A 21210-nucleotide genomic window follows, 5' to 3' on the forward strand; every position below is an offset into this window, starting at 1 on the left:
ACCCTTTAGGACAGAGTAGAACTGCTCTGTTTAAAGATAAGGGAACCAATTTAACCTGCCCAAGAACACCCCGGGACTAAGGGGCAGAGTCAAGTTTGTCTGAATCCAGTATCAGGTTACTTCTTTGCTAGAAGAAACTGGTGAGGAGGGGCTGGGGCTGCTGCTGACTTGGCTACAGCTGAGGCTGAGACTCATTGAACTTCACCAACAGTTTCCTCTAATCAGAGCTACTGGCAGATGTGAGGAGGGAGATACTCCTGTGTTCTCTTCATCACCCTGCTCTGAGACATGCTGTGGAGGGTGTGAAAGTCAACATGGAAGTGTGGTGTAATGGAAGAGACCTGACTTAGCTTAGACCTTGGAGCTAATTCTGCACCGCCTCTAATAGTCCGTGACCTTGAATAAATCGCTTCTCCTTTCTATGTATAATTTTCCCCTCTGTAGAACAGTTATAAAAGCACATGTTCCTATACAACCTGACATCACAGGTTGCCATGCTATACAATGAGGTAATGCATAAGAAAGAGATTTGATGGGCTTCAGTACAAGACAAATGCAGGGGGGTTAGGGTTGACTAGAGATCTTTAAAGATCCTTCCATCTCTCAAGACTGACTCCTGAGATTATTATCTGGCTTGACTCTAAAGGCCCTTTTCCACTTGCCCACCATAACTAGGCCCCAGGCTGCTCTATGGGGCCCTGTGACTTTATCATGGGGTGTATGATGTTGTCAGTCTACTAAATGGGTCACATTAGACTTAGGACACCACTTCCTAGTCAGATGTTCCGCTTCTGAAAACCTTGGAAGCTATGAGAAACTATGCCCCTTTTTTACCCCCTTGCCACTTGATGTTTTGAAATGAATAAGCTTTCTCATTAAAGGTAGCTCAGCAGCGAGAACACCAGAATACACTTAACTCATTCATCAGTGGACAGTTAACAACGCCCAGCCAAGAGCTAAGCCATGCTTGCTACATCGTGGGTACATCTCCCAGCTTCGGCAGTCGTGTGGACATAAAGGCCTACCTTCACCAAAGAAGCGACTGTTGATCTTAGATGTGTTTCCAAATTTCAAAGACTGTGTAACATGTGCCATCATTCCATATTTATTCCTGGTAACAAAGGAAGCAAGTCATATCACTGATGGGCAGCCCCCCTGGTTTCCGCAGCACGTTCTTCTTTTCATGTTGAATGTTTCCGCCTTCTGTTTCTACCCAAATCCAGCCCACATTTCAACACACAGTTAAATCCAGCTGTTTCAGACTCCTCTAATGAAGACCACTCAGCCTTCCTGGCCACACTAGTCATCCCTTCATCAGAAGGATGTGTACCTTCTCTCCACTGGTCTGGAGTGCCCAGAGGGTAGGGACTGGCACTGTGCATTGAAATCCTTTTGTATGTCCCATAGCACAGTGCCCAGAATATAGCAGATACTCAATTAATATGAGTTGATTGATCAGTTTTCAAAATGAAAACTGAGTACTCATATCTCCAGTCCAAATCTCAAATTGTCCATCAACCCTTTTCTAACCAGGGCAGCCGGTAATGATCCCCAACTTTTTCCTGATCTATAGCCCTTAAAGTCTAGGTCTGGGATATCTTTGGTTGATCTTGAATTGATTTGAATGCATAAGGCTTTTCTGCCAAATTGCCTGTGAGCCTTGGAAGAGGAATAGCACTGGGGTCTGCCTTGTACCTCTTTGTAGCCCCATTGCTAGTTGGAACGGTTCACATCGACCCCCTAAATGATGAGTCAAGAGTGCAGCAGGTGACCTACTTGTAGGAGAAAGGCAGGAAGAGGTGTTGCTCTTTGCAGGTGGCTTCTGACACATGCTTCCTCTTGGGGTCCAAGGTGTACTGGCAGGACTGACTGCTGCTGATCAGAGTGGACAAGGGGCGGATCTGTGCATGAGATGGGGTAAAAGTATTTTAATCAGTCCTTGTGGCTTGGACCTGAGTCTTCTTTTATACCTTCAAGGGAGCCTGGTACCACTTGATAAAAACCAAAAAACCCGTTGCTGTCAAGTTGATTCTGACTTATAGTGACCCTACAGGACAGAGTAAAACTGCACCATAGGGTTTCTAAGGAGTGGCTGGTGGATTCGAACTGTTGATGCTTTTGATCTTAATATCTGGCATTTAGACAAGGGGATGCAACAACTCAGCTGTCCAACATCTAAATTAAGGTATAGAATCTTTTTACTTTGTCTCAATGGACCTCCTATCCTGCACAAAGTATACATACACCTTGTATCCAACACATAATACCTCACACACTGTTGTCAGTTGTTGTTGAGTCAAGTCTGACTCATGGCAACCCCACGTGTGTCAGAGTAGAACTGTACTCCACAGGGTTTTCAGTGGCTGTGAGTCAGAATCAACTTAATGTCAACAGGTTTTTGGTGACCTTTTGGAAGCACACCACCAGCCTGTCTTCCGAGGTGCCTCCGGGTGGGTTCAAGCCACCAACCTTCTGTCTCGTAGTCGAGTGCTTGACCATTTGTGCCACCTAGGCCTAGGGACTCCTCTCACACAGCATCAATTACTTTTTCTTGCCTAGAAGTCCTTTCTCATGTATCTCTTCCATTTACACATCTTTTGTGCTGCAGGGTCGCTACAAGTCAGAATCAACCTGATGGCAATGGGTTTGGTTTGGGCTTTGTGTTTTTCGGGAGCCCTGGTGGTGCAGTGGTTAAAGCGCTTGGCTGCTAACCAAAAGATTGGTGTTTCAAACTCACCAGCTACTCTGCAGGAGAAAATAGTCTGCAAAGATTTATGGCCTTGGAAACCCTGTGAGGAAGTTCTACCCTGTCCCATAGAGTTGCTATGAGTTGGAATCAACTCGATGGCAGTGGGTTTGGTTTGTGTGTGTGTGTGTGTGTGTGTGTTTCAGGTCCATGCTCCACATCCTCCATGAGATTTTAGGCCCAGTGAGCTATGTGACTAGTACTTTCTCCTTCCTAGGGCTGCTCATCTGCACTGCTCAGTTTATCGATTTCTTGGGGTACGCCCTATGTCGTCCTTTATTGGCACTTGTATAAACCTTGTTCCTGCATTAGACTGTTAGCATCTTGAGGGGCAGGTCCATGGCTCATCTGCCACAGTCCTCCCTCAGTACTGCCAAGAGAGGGGCTGAGCACACCACAGGTGCTCAGAAAAGATGCTCAAGTCAGCTGTCCTTGTGGTCATTGGACTCCCTGTTTTCAGCCCCAAGGACAACGGCCAGGAACACTGCTGGGAATGGCAGTGATTGCTCAAGTCCTTCATGTTTACTGAGACTACCTGTGGCTTATGTCCTGGAAGATGTTACAAGAGTAGTGTTTGAGCAAGCTTAGGTCATATGGTTCTCCAAGACCTTAGTTAACAGAGGATAAGTTCAGTACTGAGGGGATGGCCTGGGCAGGAGGCAGCGGGGCCAGACTTTGGTCCAGGTCATAACCGGGATGGAAGGACATGAAGTTGGTACACTTTGGCTTAGTCAGTGCCACTTTATGGGACCGAGGGAGAGGAGAGGGAAATACTTATCTCGAGATGTCCTCTGAGGCCAGAGGTTGGAGCTGGGGACTTCCGGTCCTTGCACAGGAAGAAGCAGTAGGTATGGTCACTGTCCTGTGTCAAGCCCCAGAGCCTTCCACAGTGATTACTCTCAAGTGAGACCAAAGGGTTTATTGCCAGTGACAGAAAGACAGAAAGAAGGACAAGAGCATTGGACTATGAGTCTGGAACCTGACCCTGGTCCTGGCTCAATTAGTAATGGGCCATATGACCTTGACAGTCCTTCACTGTCCAGTCCTCTGTCAGGCTGGCTAGGTTATTCTCTGAGATTACTACTATCTGGAACAGTGTTTCGGTAATAAAGAGGATACTGTTTATTGAGAATAATAATGCTGATGTGAGACTTACCATGCCTTTGACGAAAGCAAGTGGGCTAACGCCTGTGCTGATGGGCTTGAAGTGATCACACTTCTGCAGGTTCCTTTCAATGGATATCTCTGTCGCCACATTTCCTGTCCTTGTTTGAACAGTTAAGTCGCTGGAGCAGTTTCCGTATACAGTATCCTACAGGAGCAGAAGATACAACCAGGTACACTCAATGGTGGGGAAACAAGCCATAGTGCTTTGGGAGAGCTGGGAAAGGAGCTTGGGAGAAAAGGCAGAAGCAACACAGGATTTGCAAGGGTGCTTCTTCTGTGGGGTGTGGGCATTGCTGATACTTGGACAGTCAGAGCTGGGAGAGAGAAAACCAGTTAATGGTGGTACTCAGGCTGGAGGCTGGGCACACCTGTCTAGCCTCTAGAAGCCAGCCAACTCTGACTTTCTGTTTGTGCTCTCAGAGCATTTTCTGTCTTGCTTATTACAGCATGTGAGCCATTCTTCTTTGTGTTCTATGTATCTAGGCTCTCCCCCTGGCCCTGAGGACTCCCTGAGGAAAGGTCTGCAGAGGTGTCTCTGTATTCTCCAGGAATAGTCTAGTACAGAACCCAGATCGCAGTAAGGGCTCGAAAACATCTGTGGGACTGAAGAAAATGAAATTCTCTCTAAGGCTGAAACGTGAAGTTCTTAAAAGAGGCTGGCATCATATTCAATTACTTTTGGTGTTTAAAATACATGGACACAGGCTTTACTGCATTATACCTCATGGTAAGAGGAGAACAAATCAAACAAAAGCAGGGAGCAGGGTGGTCAGAACTCCCCAGTAACTACTTTTAAATCACATACAACCTGATTACCCTGCTAGGGGTGAACTGTCAGTAAGCCCTAGGGGCAACACTTTCTTAGCCTTGGTGGTAGTTACAGGTGGAACCAGAGGAAACCTGGGTGATCCGGCCACTGGTATTCCATACCAGTGTACCCCAGGTGGAAGGTCTCCTGTGTAACCAGCCATGTAGCTAAGCCAATGATCCACTTTATGCACATAGTGGGGCTGGTCTTGAATACATGAAGAAGATGAGTTTAAAAACCACTATTAAGAGTTTTCCAAACTCTCACCAGAAACAACACTTGTTTGGCCTCTCGTGTCTCCGGAGGAACCAGAAGGGCAGAAATGATACCCCTCTTGATGTTCAGGATGTGTTTGGGTTCCTCCTTCTCTGGGTAAAGTAAAACCTGCTCCCCTTCAGGAGTGGTTAGCCTGAGCTCGTACCTGCCCCGAGAGAGAGAAAGCATGGTCACAGAGGGGTGAGACAAGACAGACGAAGGAAAGTGTGCATAAAACGATCTTCTTCATATAAAACAATGACAAAATCTTTATATTTACATGTTCATACCCACACACATATAGGTGCCTGTTGGAAGATTGTTGGAAGTAAGCTGGGGTGGCTTCGCAGGCTCTTTCTTACTTATTGTTCTTTTTACACCATTTCTTTGTAAACATACATACATTTTCAAAAGAGTATACAAATATATATATATAAATATTCGTTGGCATTTTAAAATTTCTTTTCTTTTTTGGCATGGCTTGTCCATTCCATCTCCTGTGTCCTCCACCCATGCCAGTCCCTGCCCTCATTCTCCCACAGCAGCACATTCCACCAGAACCCAACACCCAGGACCACCAGACACCAGTCTTGTTTAATCCTTGAAACAAGAATTCACTTGCTTACACAAACTACTTCCCCTTTCCTGTCTCAATGAGTTTAAAACATGTGATCTTTCAGAAACACGTTTAATTGCTAATTAAGGAAACTTAACTAGGAGGGTAAGCCACACTTGCCTCATTTTGATAGTTGTGGAAACTCAGACACAGAGGGCAATTCCCTGATCCATGGTGAATACAGAATACCAAGGCTCATACTTATATACACACCTAATATGAACACACACATTCACACCTCGGTGGACACGCAAATACACACATACACATTCACGAAATAAGCAGTGGTGCCCAGAGCTCAGACACTTAAGTAGATGTTCCCACGCCTTACTTGGACATGGCAGCAGCAAACTCGTCAGAGTTCTTGGTCTTCTTTAGCAAGGCCTTGCCCTCAGGGTCGAAGCCATACACCTCTTTCAGGGTGCACTGGCTCGTCTTCAGGATGAAGCTACAGAGTTGAGGGACCTCCAGCTCAACCTGAGAGTAGAGGGAAGCAGCACACTGAAACTCTCCAACAAGAACTCAGATTCCCGCTAATCCCAGGGCTTACTCTCTAATCAGGACAACAAGGGAGATGCTGCTGAGAGCACAGCTGTCTGTTTCCCCAACATCATATGCCTCCTCAACAGGCTTCCACGAACCAAGCCAGACTTAGCCCCACTTTTGGCCCTTTCCACATTCTGGAATACCAATTTTTTTAAGTGGACCCCAACACATGTGAAGGAGGATGTCTTTTTATTGGTTCTAAATTTGCCCAGTTTACTTTGAAAGAGATGTTATTGGTTAGATGAAATGAAGACCAGGGGAAAGAGTTAAAAAGAAACATATGGGGCAGGAAGAAGGCTATCCTTGTTTTCAACAGCAAACGTTTTCTTAGCATCACCCCCCTCCCCAAAACAAAACCAAAGAAAAACTTGTTTGTATCTATCACGGCCTGTTAGAGCTTTGCACCTAGCTGAAATTTAAACAGATCCCTAATTGTTACCCAGTGCTGTTCAATGATCTTTCTGTGATGATGAAAATGTTCTATATCTGCACTGTCCAATACGGTAGCCGCTAGCCACACATGGCTATTGAGTATTTGAAATATGGCTGGAGTGACTAAGAAATTTATTTTTAAATTTCATTTAGTTTAAATAGCCACATGCACAGTGCAGGCAATGGGATCCTATAAAGAAGAGGGCAACTTCTTAGCCATATCCTTGCCTTCTCTTCCCCACACCAACCCTAGTAGCAGCCTTGACATCTTCTCCATATGCATATGGATGTAAGTACAGCCAGTCTTAATAATAAGTAGATACTTTTATTTTAGGACAAACTATATTTTAAAATTTTTCTTTTTGTTTGCAGCAACTGATTCTGTTTGACTTAGGTTATAAAAATTGCATACCACAGTGCCTTCCTGAGATGCCCACCTTCCTTAGCCCACCCACTGGGCTTCTCCCATCACATTCAAATCTACCATTGTGTAGTCTTGCCATTTTAGGGCATGTATTTTTTTTATTCCAATTGTAGCTTTGAAGCTAATGGCAAAACAAATTTCAATGGTAACGTTTTCTGTGGCTGACAACTTCTCAGCAACATAGCTGATTTACAAAGTGAGGGCTGATCCCAGAACAACAATCGTGGCCTGTGCTAGGTTTGTCAGCACACAGCCTCTTGGAGGGTCTGGGGCACATGGCCAAGCAGGGCTGGGGAAGGCTGCAGGCTCTAGTTTACTCCAGCACCCCCTTGTACCTCGCATTTGATCTTGGTGGCACTTCTCGAATCAGCGGTCCCAGGGATTCCACTGGAACTCTCAGCCTCATATTTGTAAAAGTACTTCCTGAGGTGTTTGAATCGAGTTGCATCTTCTAAAATGAGGAGAAATTGGTCAGCCAGTCAGCCACATAAAAGAAATAACTCTCCCAAGCACTGGCAATTCTGGTCAGAAAGGAGCGGTGGCAGACATAACCAAAAACGGTAACTAGACTCAAATTATTCTTAATTGACTTCACATTATATTTAATTCTTTTTTATAGGTTTAACTTCTCTGTTATATTTTTGGAGCCCTACTTAATGGCACAGTGGTTTAGAGTTATGGCTGCAAACCAAAAGGTCAGCAGTTCGAATCTACCAGCCACTCCTTGGAAACCCTGTGGGGCAGTTCTGCTCTTGCTCTGTCCTATAGGGTTGCTATGAGTCGGAATCAACTCGATGGTAATTTTTTTTTTTTAATGTTTTTGCTGTTTTAAAGCCCTAGTGGCGCAGTGGTTAAAAGCTTGGCTGCTAACCAAAAGGTCGGCAGTTTGAACCCACCAGCCCCTCCATGGGAGAAAGATGTGAAAGTCTGCTTTCATAAAGATTCCCAAAAAAAGAAAAACCATTGAGTCAATTCCGACTCATATTGACCCTACAGGACAGAGTAGAATTGCCTCATAGGGTTTCCAAGGAGCAGCTGGTGGATTCAAGCTGCTGACCTCTTGGTTAACAGCCAAGATCTTAAGTACTGTGCCACCAGAGCTCCTTGGTTGAAACCCTACAGGGTAGTTCCACTCTGTCCTACAGGCTCGCTATGACTCGGCACGCAACAATGTTTAAATTAACTGGCATTCCTTGAATATGCCATCTGTGGTGCAGAGAAGAGAATGTCAATGAACTGGTTTCAGAAAATCTATGGGAAGAGGCTCTCTCAAAAACTAAGACTTGACAGCATTAAGCAAAATGGTATGTTACCTCTACTGCCTTTTTTGGCTTGAAAACATAGTTCGGTGACTTTTTTTTTTATTCTACCAAATACTTGAGGCAAAATTCACTAAGGGTGAGGGTTATCTGAATGGCTTGAGAAGCCAACAGAAATAAGTTTCTGCAGATTTCTACTGTGCTCCAGAGGAATTTTCTGAACAAGTTTGAGGGAAAAAGGGCAAAGAACATCTAGAGCAGAAACTCAGATGCAGTGATACCACAAGCCCACCAGATGGCAGTGCTACCCCATGAGAGGCCAACCCCGGCCCTTTCAGGAGAGCACAGGGTACTTATCGCAAGGCCAGCTCTTTTGACCCTTAGGGGTCAGGTAAATATGAGGGGGTGGGGGTCTGGAGTCTTGCACAGAGGTTAAAGTCAGCATTTCCTCACCCTCATGCACGTCAAATCAATAATTAGTCACTGATAAACAGGATGGTTATGCTCACTTTAAAGTGTCCATGAGTCAACAGAGCTACTGTCTTATCTTCCCCCTGCCCCCCAGACTCAGCTTTAGGGGCAGAACAAAAGGTCAGGAGGAAGACAGTTGAGATCCTTTGGGGGTGGGCAGAATGCAAGGGACTTGCTTCCTGTGGGGTCAGACCACTTGCACACCCCTACAGAATCCCAGCGCTGTAGAGTGGAGGACCGTTAGTGAGTGGAGGTGCAGAAGGATGAGCTCGTGCGGGGCAGGGGGGCCCTTCCATGCCCACTGGGGAAACGCCTTACTTGAACAGCTGGGGCCAACGTTTTCCAACAATTGGTATTCTGTAAGAAAAGAAGAAAGAACACTGTAGGTTTTCCCAGCCTTCTCAGATGGACCCCTAGGGTCTGGCAGGGAGGATCACTGCCTGATCTTTTTACAAGAGGATCAGGCTCTGGGAATCCACTATCCAGCCCTTTCACCCCACCACCCCGAGTCTGGAGGAGCCACCGAGTTGGTACTGCTTCCTTTTTCCTGGTCCCTGTGGAAGTCCAGGTCAGAGGCTGTCCTCCCTCTGACTAGGGCTAAGCTGCCCCGTCTAATGTCCCTGCCACTGGTTGCCAGCCACCGCTGTTAAACCCATTCCTCCCGTTGGACCAATCCCTCCAGCCTCACCCCAGGCGCCCTCAAGCCCGCCTCGGAGCCGGTGATGAGGGGCTGCCCGGGCTGGGGAAGGGTGTCCCATCCCAACACACGCAGAGCGGAGTCAACCCACCACCCCTCACTCACCGGCCGAGGCGCCACCGGCGAGAAGCAGCAGCAGCAGCAGCGCGGGCCTCGGCGGCCCCATGGCGGACCCGGTGGAAGGGGGCGGCTGCCTCTCCGCGGCCTCGGCCTCGCAGGATCCGGGGCTCCTTAGGGACAGGCGCTCAAGCAGGCTCTCCGCCCCGCTGGCCTGATGATGGAAATGCGCTGCCGGCTTGTGCGCCCTATTTATATAAGGGCTGGTCCTAGGGTCACAGAACCCTGGCTTAAAGAGCTGCGCGCGAATTGCAAAAGGTCCAAAGGGCAGGGTCCCCGGCCTGGGCCTGTTTGCTTTTCCACACAAGGCCTGTCTCCAAGAGATGAGGAGGGGGCCAGGTGAGGGGCTCCCCTCGGACTCAGCTTTTCTTTTGCTCTGGTCTTTCCCCAGGGGTCTTAGAGAGTGGGGGCCATGGAGGCAGTGGCCTTTGTACCTGAGAAGCCTGCCCTGTCTCCGGAGACTAACGGAAGATTAGGAACCAGGAGGAAAGCCTGGTGGTGGAGTGATTAAAACCTAAGGCTGCTAACCAAAGGTCGGCAGTTGCGATCCACCAGGAGCTCCTTGGAAACCCCATGGGGCAGTTCTACTCTGTCCTATAGGGTCTGACTATGAGTCGGAATCTACTGGAAGGCAACAGTTTTCTTTCTTTTCTAGGAAGTGGGAACAAAACCCAACCCTCCTCACTGTTCTTTGCTTGTAGCCATTTGGAAAGCCAGTCCTTTCTGTCTTTGTTGAGACATTTTACTGCCCTTTTCCATTTTGGTGGGCTGTGGATTTGCAATGGGCATCCCTAGTCCTGGTGAGTTTCTTGGGGGGGTGGGCTATCTGCCCTGGATTCAGCCAATTGGGAGGTAGGAGAGAGAGGGGAACTGGGGGAGGTGTGGTGACTGACCCTCACTGCCCTGAGGGTTGGCTGTCCTAGTCATAGCAGAAGTTACATACCCAAAGGCTTCAAGAAACCCCAGTGAGGCAGGGCCTCTGGAGAAGACCAGTCTCCCAGGGCTCACCCCCTTGGGCTTGATTTTCTTGGAGCAAGGAGGAGAAGACTTTTCTCTAAATGAATGAGCTCCTCAGTTTCCGCCAGTGACGGGGAGGCCTGTGAGGAGAAGCAGAAAGATGGGCTGGACACAGCATTCCTTCGTAAGCATCGAAGACTCTTTGCCACGAATATTTCTTTTTTCTAGTACTTTTGCCAATTCTCTCTTTTTCTGCCCAAAAACCCATTGCCACCAAATGAATTCCAACTCATAGCGACCGTAAATCAGCAATAGTACCAAACCCAAACCAAACCCAGTGTCATCGAGTCGATTCCGACTCATTGTGACCCTATAGTACAGATAATTAAAAAGGACAATCAAAAAGGAAGACCAAAGAAGAACTGACACATTTAAATGGCGGCGTTGGAGAAGATTATTGAACATAGCATGGACTGCCAGAAGAAAGAACAAATCTCTCTTGAGGGAAGTACAGCCCGAATACTTCTTAGCAGCAGGGGTGATGAGACTTTGGATATGTCATCAGGAGAAAGCAATCCCTGGAGAAGGACACCACGCTTGATAAAGTAGAGAACCAGGTTGCTATGAGTCAGAGCTGACTTGACAGCACTTAACAACAACAACAACATAGATGTTTCAGTAAAATGGATTTTATTGTCCCAGAATCAATCATAGAGTCATTGATGGACTAGTACTGTACTAAGATGGGATGGACAAATAAATGTCTGAGACTGGCCATGAGCTGCAAAGCCCTCCAACCTGGTTGAGTAGACGAGATGCATAGGCAAGAAACTCGTGCACTATCAAGGTAGAATATAGGCAAGTGTTGAATTGTGAGGTATTTAACTATTGGAGGAGTGCAAGGAAGGAGTGGGAGTTTGTTATAGAAGCAACTGAGGAAGAAGACCCAGAAAGTGGGACTAATGGAGAATATGATACAGGAAGCATTTGTTCCATAAGTCAGCATTTGTTAGCTTTGTTTATAAGGTATACCCAGATGTAACAAAATAATTGTGAAGCTGTTTAAATCTTCTGGTGGCATGACTGATGGTCCCAAAAGGGTCATATTCTGTAACAGTAATACTGTATAAAACTCCCTGTTGCCTAAGTGGAGACTCACAAGATGACATTTGTCCTATCTTCTGAACTTGGGCCTCCATAGCTCATGCATGTACTATTGTCTTTAATCACAAACTCTTTGTGGGCAGCCTAGGGACCCCCTTCAGTGATCAGTTGCTTTGCATCCGTGGAATATTAATGTTAATAAAGATGGATATTACAGAGATCTCAAATCAAGACTGGTCATTGTTGTGTTGCTGAATGCCATAGAGTCAATTCCAACTCATAGTGACCCTAGTACGGAGTAGAACTGCTCCATAGGGTTTCTTAGGCTGTAATCTTTACAGAAGCAGATTGCCACTGAATTGTGAAAGGTTCAGGAAAAAGTATTTACCTCAACCTGCATTTCTCTGGGAATTTCATTGGAACTATTTTCTGTAGAATGGTTTTCTACAGGACTAGGTGCAATTAGTCTTTGAGGACATGGTTCTGCTGCCATGCATATTCACTTCAAGGAGAATGGGTGAGGATATTGAGGTAGAAAGAAAGCAAAAGGAGCTGGTTAGCTTCAATTTACAGGGACAAGTCCAAACTTCCTCTGTTGGATGACTGTTGTAGCCACTATGGTGTAGTATCAATAGAAAATATAATTTTTACAAATTGGGGAATCTAAAATTAATCTGATAACTAGGATGCAGGGAAAACTGTGGCATCGTTGGGTACCTCTGATTTGACTATTATCAACTCTGGAGGAGAAAGCCTATGACTTGGAAGCACTGAGTTCAGCTTCCTTTCTTTCCCTGATTCCCTTTGAAAAGTCATCCTGCTCCAAGCCTCAGGCAGCAGTGTTTATCTCCTACAGGGCCAAGAACATAAGCAGCACAGAGAGAACGTTGATTTTTTGAGTTGAGCGCACTCATAGAAGTGTTGTAAAGATTAACTTGTAGGTTTTTCTGAAATTACAAAATCCATTGAAATCCTTTGTCAAAAGCTATTTGAAATTATAGTATTATTTGCGCCTATAGAAATCAACCCACATCACCTTCTCTTTAAATAGAACATTCTTGGTTAACTCTCCTAAATAAGCTTTGAGTTTTAAAGGTGATTGACCAGTTCTCAAAGAGACTTCAAATAGAATCAGGAGTCAGGAAATCTTCTAGTACAAGCTCCTCATTGAACAGCAGACAAGCCTGGTCCAGAGAGGTCAGCTGATGTAGAAGAAACCAGTGTGGGCATTAGATTCAAGGAGACCTGGGATCGAATACTGGCTGGGTTTCTTACGAGACTTGTAAACTTGGGCAAGTGACTTCACCTTCCTAGGCCTCTGTTTCATCATCCCTAAAACAGGGTTAATAATGCCTATCTCATAAGGCTTTTCATAAGAATTAAATGAAACAATTATGTAAAACACCTAGCATGATGCCTGACAAAAGACATCCAGTAATATAGTAGCTGTTATCATTTATTAGGTATGTGTTAGAGCACAAGTGTATTTGTACAGTACAAGTTTGAGCTAGCTAACCACAACCTATATATAAACAGAGATTAATAGAACACAAATGGGAAACCAGGACTGAGGAAAGGAAACAGAAATAAAACAGGGCAATTGTAAGGGCTTTGGGTAGCTGTGACTGAGCATCCATCTGCCTCTGACAATTCCTAACATTTCTGGGTATTTGAAACCACTGTCCTTTCTGAGGCAAATAGAGGTCCTCCCAAGGCAAGTGGGCTAGTGACTCTCTAGCAGAGTATGATGGTTAAGATTATGTGTCAGCTTGGCTAGTCCATGATTCTCAGTTATGTAATGATGTAGTTTGACAGTTATGTAATGATGCAGTTATCCTCCATTTTGTGATATAATCACCTCCGTGATGTGATCTGATTAGCCAATCAGTTATAAAGGACGTTTCCCTGGGGGTGTGGCCTGCATTCAGTATAAATAGACATCCTGGCAAAGCTTACCGGGTTTTGCTAGCTCTGGATCCTGCGCCTTGCTCATCATCATCTGACCTCCAGTTCTTGGGACTTGAGACAGCGACCTGCTGTATTCTCTGCCAATCTTGGGTTTCATCAGTCTCCACAGCCTGTGAGCCTGTGGCCTGTTGTCTGACCTGCCAATCTTGGGTTCGTCAGCCACTGTAGCTACGTGAGTCAGGAGAAGCCTCCAGACTGATGCCTGACCCATGGACTTGGGCCTTTCAGCCTCTATAACCACGTAAGCCATTTCCTTGAGAAAAATCTCTCTCTCTATGTGTGCATATATATATATATGTGTATAAGGAGCCCTGATGCTGCAGTGGTTAAGAGCCTGGCTGCTAACCAAAAGGTCAGCAGTTTGAATCCACCAGCCGTTCCTTGGAAACCCTATGGGGAAGCTCTACTCTCCTATAGGGTTGTTATGAGGCAGAATCAACTAGATGACAACAGGTTTGATTTTTTATATACATATATGCTCCATTTGTTTTGTTTCTCTAGAAATCCCAGCCTAAGACACAGAGACACATTCTGGCATCACACAGATTAATCTCAGCCAGTTGCCTTGACTTATCAACTCACAAATGCAAAGCCCATTTGGGTGAACCATCAGTCTGCGTAATCACAGAGCTCTGGGTACCAGTTAAAGCCAACTGGCTAGTGGAATTCAAGGAATTAGATAATACTGAGTATTGCAGTTACAGTCTCTAGAAGTGAAACTATCCATTTTATCTATCTGCAGATGACCAGAAGGGTCCTCCCAAAGTTCAGAGAACGTTGGAAGCTATTAAAGGCACCCTAGAAGCCCAATATTGCTGCAGTGCAGTTCACATACTGAAGTAGGTACTCAGTACATTATTTGCTGAACATAAATGAATGAATCTAGGCCTTTCAGTTGTACCTCATTGCTTCCAGGATACGTATGTATAGTGACCATGATGATGCTAAACAAATGTTTTCAGTGACATAAAGCAAGGAAATACAATCTGATGCAAATTATTCCCAGCCATGCTGTTCAAAAAGCTCATCTGGCAAACAAGGCCTAGTATTGACAATGATTAATTAGCCTATCTCTTTTCTGCCTTTGACAGCATTATAATTGCAAATCATGACCAGAAGCTGGAAAGTGAACTTCAAGAATTAGAGATGGAACCATGCCCATTGTGTTCTATAGATGCCAATACCAAAGTACACACACACACACACACACACACACTCACACACACAGGCATAAAAGAGAAATGTCATGTTGCTGTAAGCAAAAAAATAGTGCACTTGGGTGAATTGCGTAGAAGAAAGATTCGGGATGGGCCAGTGTCAACGAAATTGAGACATTACTGAAGCGTGATTAACCTCCTGTGAGGATCAAAATGAAACTTTCCTGCTCTGTCATGTTGTTATCCAAGGGTTGAGCTCAGAATGCTGATCACCAGTTCTTGTTGAGAGAGAGAGGTCAGAAGTCAGCACCATCCAATATGTAGAGAGATTCTATGAATATGAAGTGTCACTTCCTTGACTATGTGGCTCTATCTCATCTATCCATCTTTTGCAGGCCTTTCCAGCCCACCTATGCTAGGAGCCTTTTTCTGGGACCAGCCCATTTAGGCTTGATGATTTCTGACCCCTGTGTTATGGATTGACTTATATCCCCCAAAAAACGTGTGTATCTATTTGGCTGGGCCATGATTCCTGTATTGTGTGATTTTCCTATGTGTAGTAAATCCTGCCTCTATGGTGTTAATGAGGGAAGATGGGTGGCAGTTGTGTTAGTGAGGCAGGACTCAGCCTGCAAGATTGGATTGTGTCTTGAGCGATCTCATGATATATAAAAGACAGAAGCAAGCAGAGAGACAGGAGGACCTTACACCACCAAGAAAGCAGCACCAGGAGCAGAGCATGTCCTTTGGACCAGGGGTTCCTGGGCAGAGAAGCTCCACTACCAGGGGAAGATCGATTAGAAGGTGGACAGAGAGAGAAAGCCTTCCCCTGGAGCCAACACCCTGAATTTGGACTTTTAGCCTACTTTACTGTGAAGAAATAAATTTCTCTTTGTTAAAACCATCCACTTGTGGTATTTCTGTTATAACAGCACTAGGTAACTAAGACACCCCGGTATATGGCAGTCAGCTTATATATATATATATATATACATATATATGTGTGTGTGTGTGTATATATATATACATACATACATATATATATACATAAAAAAAAATATATGTATATATAATTTGGACATGTTATCAGGAGGGATCAGTCCCTAGAGAAGAACATCATGCTTGGTAAAGTAGACGGTCAGTGAAAAGCAGGAAGACCCTCAGCAAAATGGATAGACACATTGGCTGCAACAATAGCAACAATTGTGAGGATGGCACAGGACTGGGCATTGTTTCATCCTGTTGTACATGAGGTCACTATGAGATGGAACCAATTTGACGGCACCTAAAAATAACTATATGTATATATGTCATAAAGGGCCTTGTAATAAATCTATTGTTACTATGAATCTGTATTTTCTCTGGTAATATTACTTAATTCTCCCTGTGTTTGTATATTGCCTTGCCAACAAACTGATAAGCTTGGAGGACAAGCACTGTGTGTTTTTCACCTTTGTATCCCCTACCCTCTCCCTCACTAACACCTTGCACTAGACTAGACAGATAGCAGCTAAGGAGTAAATACCATGATTAACAATGTGATAAATCCTTGTGAGACAGGTTTTTTTTTTTTTTTTTTTTTTTAATAATCATATATGCACTTCATTTTTCTCGTTGGTCTGTATGTGTTACACCTTCATTTAGGATGCATGGTGAACTTGGAATGAAGTGGTATGAGAGGCAGCAGGATCTATAAAGTGGAATCATGGGGTTGTGTCTAAGCTATCTGAGTGTCAGCACCCTCATCCATGTGATGAGGGGACAGGATTAGATGACCTCTAGGCCCATTTCAGCTCTGACTACTTGATTTATATGAAAACTCTGACACTTCAGAAAACAAATGCATAAATTATACAAGGTTCAAACCTAATGGCAGTTAGGAGCTGAGGCTGAGGATTCAGAATCACTGAGCAAGAGGGACATTCTGGAAGGTCTCTACATAGAAATGCAGTCCTTCTACCTAAGAAATATAACCCTTTATCCATTTTGAAAAGATTCCAGGTAATGAGAGGGCATGAGAGCATATTCTTCTGGGGTAATGGACAACAGGAAATCACAACTCTCAGGAAGTTCTTCCTCATGTCTAGCTTTTGGCTTCATCCTTGACCTTAGATACATTAGCTTTTCCTTTGAAAGATTTTTGTGGTTCTTGTCTGCTGCTCTTTACATTTTTTTTTTTTTTTAATTTTCTTTGTCTTCTCCCAGGACTAAGGCTGAGAATGAATACACTACCTGCACAATGGATAAACAGATGGTTGAGTGAATAAATAAGCCTCATCATCCCCAAACAACCATTGGTTCTCTTCAAACATTTAAGGAGAATCTGCCCACCCTGTCCTCCAAGAGCTGACAAATGGGTTGAGGGGATGGAAGTAAATACATGTCATGGATGATAACGAGACCAGGCAGTGGATGTAAAGTGCCCCACACCGGGAATGAACACTTAGACTGTCATGGTCCAATGTGGGCCTCAGGGAGCAGGGAAGGCTATCTGAAGGAGGTAAGACTTGAGCTGGACCTTGGATGGGGGACAAGATTTGAGAATTAGGGTAGACAACTGAAGGAGCAATGGCAGGAAGTTGAGACTATGTTTGTTGACGTGTCTGATGGTCTGTGACTGAGCTGCCTACTGGAGTAGACAGAGAATGCTGAGGAGAAGAGGGGTGGGAGATCGGGGGAAAAAAACAGCTTGATGTACCAGGCCCTGGACAGAGCTTCCTGGCTCATTAAATCTTTGCTCTAACTGGGGGTTACTGTACAAACTGCACGTAATATATTTGGCACTAAGTATAGGGTCGCTACGAATTGGAATCGATTCTATGGCAGTGAGTTTGGTGCCCTGGTGGCACAGAGGTTAAAGCACTTGGCTGCTAACTGAAAGACTGGTGGTATGAATCCACCAGCTGCTCAGAGGGAGAAAGATGAAGCAGTCTGCTTCGATAAAGATTACAACCTTGGAAACTCTAAGGGACAGTTCTACTCTGTCCTATAGGGTCACTATAGTTGGAATCAACTCGACAGCAGTGGGTTTGGTTTGATTTTTTTTATTGCATTAAAACCCTAGATTTCAGAAGCCCATGATTATGGCTGAATTCTCCTTGCTGTGAAGGGAGACTTAGAAACAGGGATTCATTGACTGTTAGAAAATCTTAGAGCCTGACTCTAGGCCAACATTCTCACTTTATAGATACAGTAACTGAAGGCTAGACAGCCTAAGAGTTTTTTTTTTTTTTTCTTTAATGACAAGGGCAGATGTAGGACAAAACTTAGGTCTCCTAGTTTATAATCTGGAGTATTCATTCCACTCTGCACTAAACCCATATTGACTTACGACATTCTTAGAAATTGCTTTATAAAGATGCATCTTTGATACCAGTGCATTTCCTTAGAATCTATTGCTCATTAAAAGTGAAAAAGGTCATTGTTTTCTGTGTTTGGGGTTTAGAATAAATAGACACATGTTTATATTATTACTCCGTAACTAATTGTATAGAATCACAGAGGTGCAGAGTCTCAAAGGGCCGTAAATGTCATTGAATCCAACTCTTCTCCCAATATGGGTGTCCAATTAATCTGAGGATTCCTGGGCACCCATTAGTAGGCTGCCTGACTGATGAAATTTTATGAAATTAGCTAATGCTGTAGTCAGCACAGCAGTTAGAGTCCCTGAAAGGGCCTACCTGGCCTGTCTATCTCCAGATGGCCAGATGGGTTCTGCATAGGTGGGGCAATGCTTTGTGTTCAGTCTCCTCTCTCTATTTCTTTCCTTCATCTCCAGGTCACAGGCCACCCTTTATGGGGAGAGCTGGGAAAGGGGTTAGTATTAAGGTAGAAGTTTCTCTGATGCTGTCTTTAACTATATTCTGATGCTAAAAAAAAAAAAGTAATTACCAGATTGCTGATGCTGTTTTCATCTTTAGGGGATAGACCATCCCCAGAAGCCAGCCTGCTCTGGTTACCTGGTCTCCAAAGCAGAGATGGGTGGGAACATGTGCCACTTGGTATCAGAGAATTCCCCCACATTTTTTTTTTTTTTTTGTACTTAGCTTTTAATGAAGTTTTTTTTTTTTTTTTCCCAATGATGGCAACCTTCAGCTGTTTTAAGGTCTACTCTGGAAAGGAATTTCTTTTTAACAGCTTTATTGAGATATAACCCATTGCTTCGACCCTACTGACAGAGTAGAACTGCCCCATAGTGTTTCCTGTGCTGTGATTTTTAAGGGAGAAGATCACGACTGAACTGTAAAAGGTTCTGGAAAAAGTCTTGCTATTGAACTGCATTTCTCTCAATATTTTATTTGAGTCCTGGTGGTGCAGTGGTTAAGTGCATTTAAAGTGTACAATTCAGTAATTTTTAATACAGTCACAGAATTGTGCAACCACCACTATAATCAATTTAAAAACTTTTATATCACCCCAGAAAGAGACCCCATACCATTAGTTGCCACCTCCTAAACTCCGAACCAAGCCTCTAGCCCAAGGCAACTACTTACCTACTTTTTATCTCTGTGGATTTGCCTCTTCTGAACGTTTCAGATAAATAGAATCATACTATATGTTGTCTTTTGTGAATGGGTTTTTAAAAAATTTTTATTATGCTTTAAGCGAAAGTTTACAAATCAAGTCATTCTCTCACACAAAAACGTATATACACCTTGCTAAAAAAAAAAAAAAAATACACCTTGCTACAAACCCTTAATTGCTCTCCCCCAATGAGACAGCCCACTCTCTCCCTCCACTCTCTCTTTTCATGTCCATTTCGCCAACTTCTAACCCCCTCTACTCTCTCATCTCCCCTCCAGGCAGGAGATGCCAACATAGTTTCAAGTGTCCACCTGATCCAAGAAGTTCATTCCTCACCAGCATCCCTCTCCAACCCATTGTCCAATCCAATCCACGTCTGAAGAGTTGGCTTCAGTAATGGTTCCTGTCCTGGGCCAACAGAAGGTCTGGGGGCCATGACCACTGGGGTCCTTCTAGTCTCAGTCAGACCATTAAGTCTGGTCTTTTTATGAGAATTTGGGGTCTGCATCTCACTGTTCTCTTGCTCCCTCAGGGGTTCTCTGTTGTGTTCCCTGTCAGGGCAGTCATCGGTTGTAGCTGGGCACCATATAGTTCTTCTGGTCTCAGGCTGATGTAGTCTCTGATTTATGTGCCCTTTCTGTCTCTTGGGCTCATAATTACCTTGTGTCCTTGGTGTTCTTCATTCTCCTTTGATCCAGGTGTGTTGAGACCAATTGATGAATCTTAGATGGCCACTTGCTAGCGTTTGAGACCCCAGACACCACTCTTCAAAGTGGGATGCAGAATGTTTTCTTAATAGATTTTCCAATGCCAATAGACTTAGATGTCCCCTGAAACCATGGTCCCCAAACCCCTGTCCCTGGTCTTCAAAGCATTCAGTTTATTCAGGAAACTTCTTTGCTTTGAATTTAGTCCCGTTGTGCTGACCTCTCCTCTATTGTGTGTTGTCTTTCCCGTCACCTAAAGGAGTTCTTATCTACTATCTAATTGGTGAATACCCCTCTCCCACTCTCTTTCCCTCCACCCTCTGGTAACCATCAAAGAATATTTTCTTCTCTGTTTAAACTATTTCTCGAGTTCTTATAATAGTGGTCTTATACAATATTTGTCATTTTGCAACTGACTAATTTCACTCAGCATGCCTTCCAGATTCCTCCATGTTATGAAATGTTTCACAGATTCATCACTGTTCTTTATCAATGTCTAGTATTCCACTGTGTGAATACACCATAATTTATTTATCCATTCATCGGTTGATGGGCACCTTTGTTGCTCCCACCTTTTTGCTATTGTAAACAGAGCTGCAATGAACATGGGTGTGTATATATCTGTTCGTGTAAAGGCTCTTATTTCTCTAGGATATATTCCAAGGAGTGGGATTGCTGGATTGTATGGTAGTTCTATTTCTAGCTTTTTAAGGAAGTGCCAAATCGATTTCCAAAGTGGTTGTACCATTTGACATTCCCACCAGCAGTGTATAAATGTTCCAATCTCTCCACAGCCTCTCCAACATTTATTATTTTGTGTTTTTTGGATTAATGCCAGCCTTGTTGGAGTGAGATGGAATCTCATTGTAGATTTGATTTGCTCTCATTGTAGTTTTGATTTGCGCGAATGGGTTTTTTTTCACTTAACATACTGTTTTCGAGAGTCATCCATGTTGTAGCAGTATCATTACTTCACGCCTTTTTATTGCCAAGTAATATTCCAATGTATGGATAGACCACATTTTGTTTATTTATTCACCAATTGATGGACATTTCGATTGTGCCCACCTTTGACTATTACCAATATTGCTGCTATGAACACTCACATGCAAGTTTTTGTGTGGACACATTTTTCATTTCTCTTTGGTATAGTCTTAGGGGTGGACTTGCTGGGTCCTATGGTAATTCTGTACTGGAAACCCCGATGGTGTAGTGATTAAGTGCTATGGCTGCTCACCAAAAGGCCATTAGTTCA

At 44.2% G+C, this 21210-nt stretch overlaps 1 protein-coding gene across 1 annotated transcript in view; it reads right to left on the minus strand.

The window, feature by feature from the left end:
- APOB (apolipoprotein B) overlaps positions 1-20907 on the minus strand; it is a 57678-nt gene extending 36771 nt beyond the window's left edge. The window contains exons 1-8 of the mRNA XM_049903983.1: positions 20888-20907; positions 9527-9726; positions 7330-7445; positions 5924-6069; positions 4989-5142; positions 3903-4058; positions 1777-1901; positions 1026-1111 (exon numbers count right to left, since the gene is read on the minus strand). Of these exons, the coding sequence (XP_049759940.1) occupies positions 1026-1111; positions 1777-1901; positions 3903-4058; positions 4989-5142; positions 5924-6069; positions 7330-7445; positions 9527-9726; positions 20888-20907 (1003 nt within the window). The remainder of the gene's footprint in view (positions 1-1025; positions 1112-1776; positions 1902-3902; positions 4059-4988; positions 5143-5923; positions 6070-7329; positions 7446-9526; positions 9727-20887) is intronic.
- Positions 20908-21210: the final 303 nt, after the last annotated feature.

The sequence above is a fragment of the Elephas maximus genome, chromosome 12 (assembly GCF_024166365.1).
Source record: "Elephas maximus indicus isolate mEleMax1 chromosome 12, mEleMax1 primary haplotype, whole genome shotgun sequence".
NCBI lineage: Eukaryota > Metazoa > Chordata > Mammalia > Proboscidea > Elephantidae > Elephas > Elephas maximus.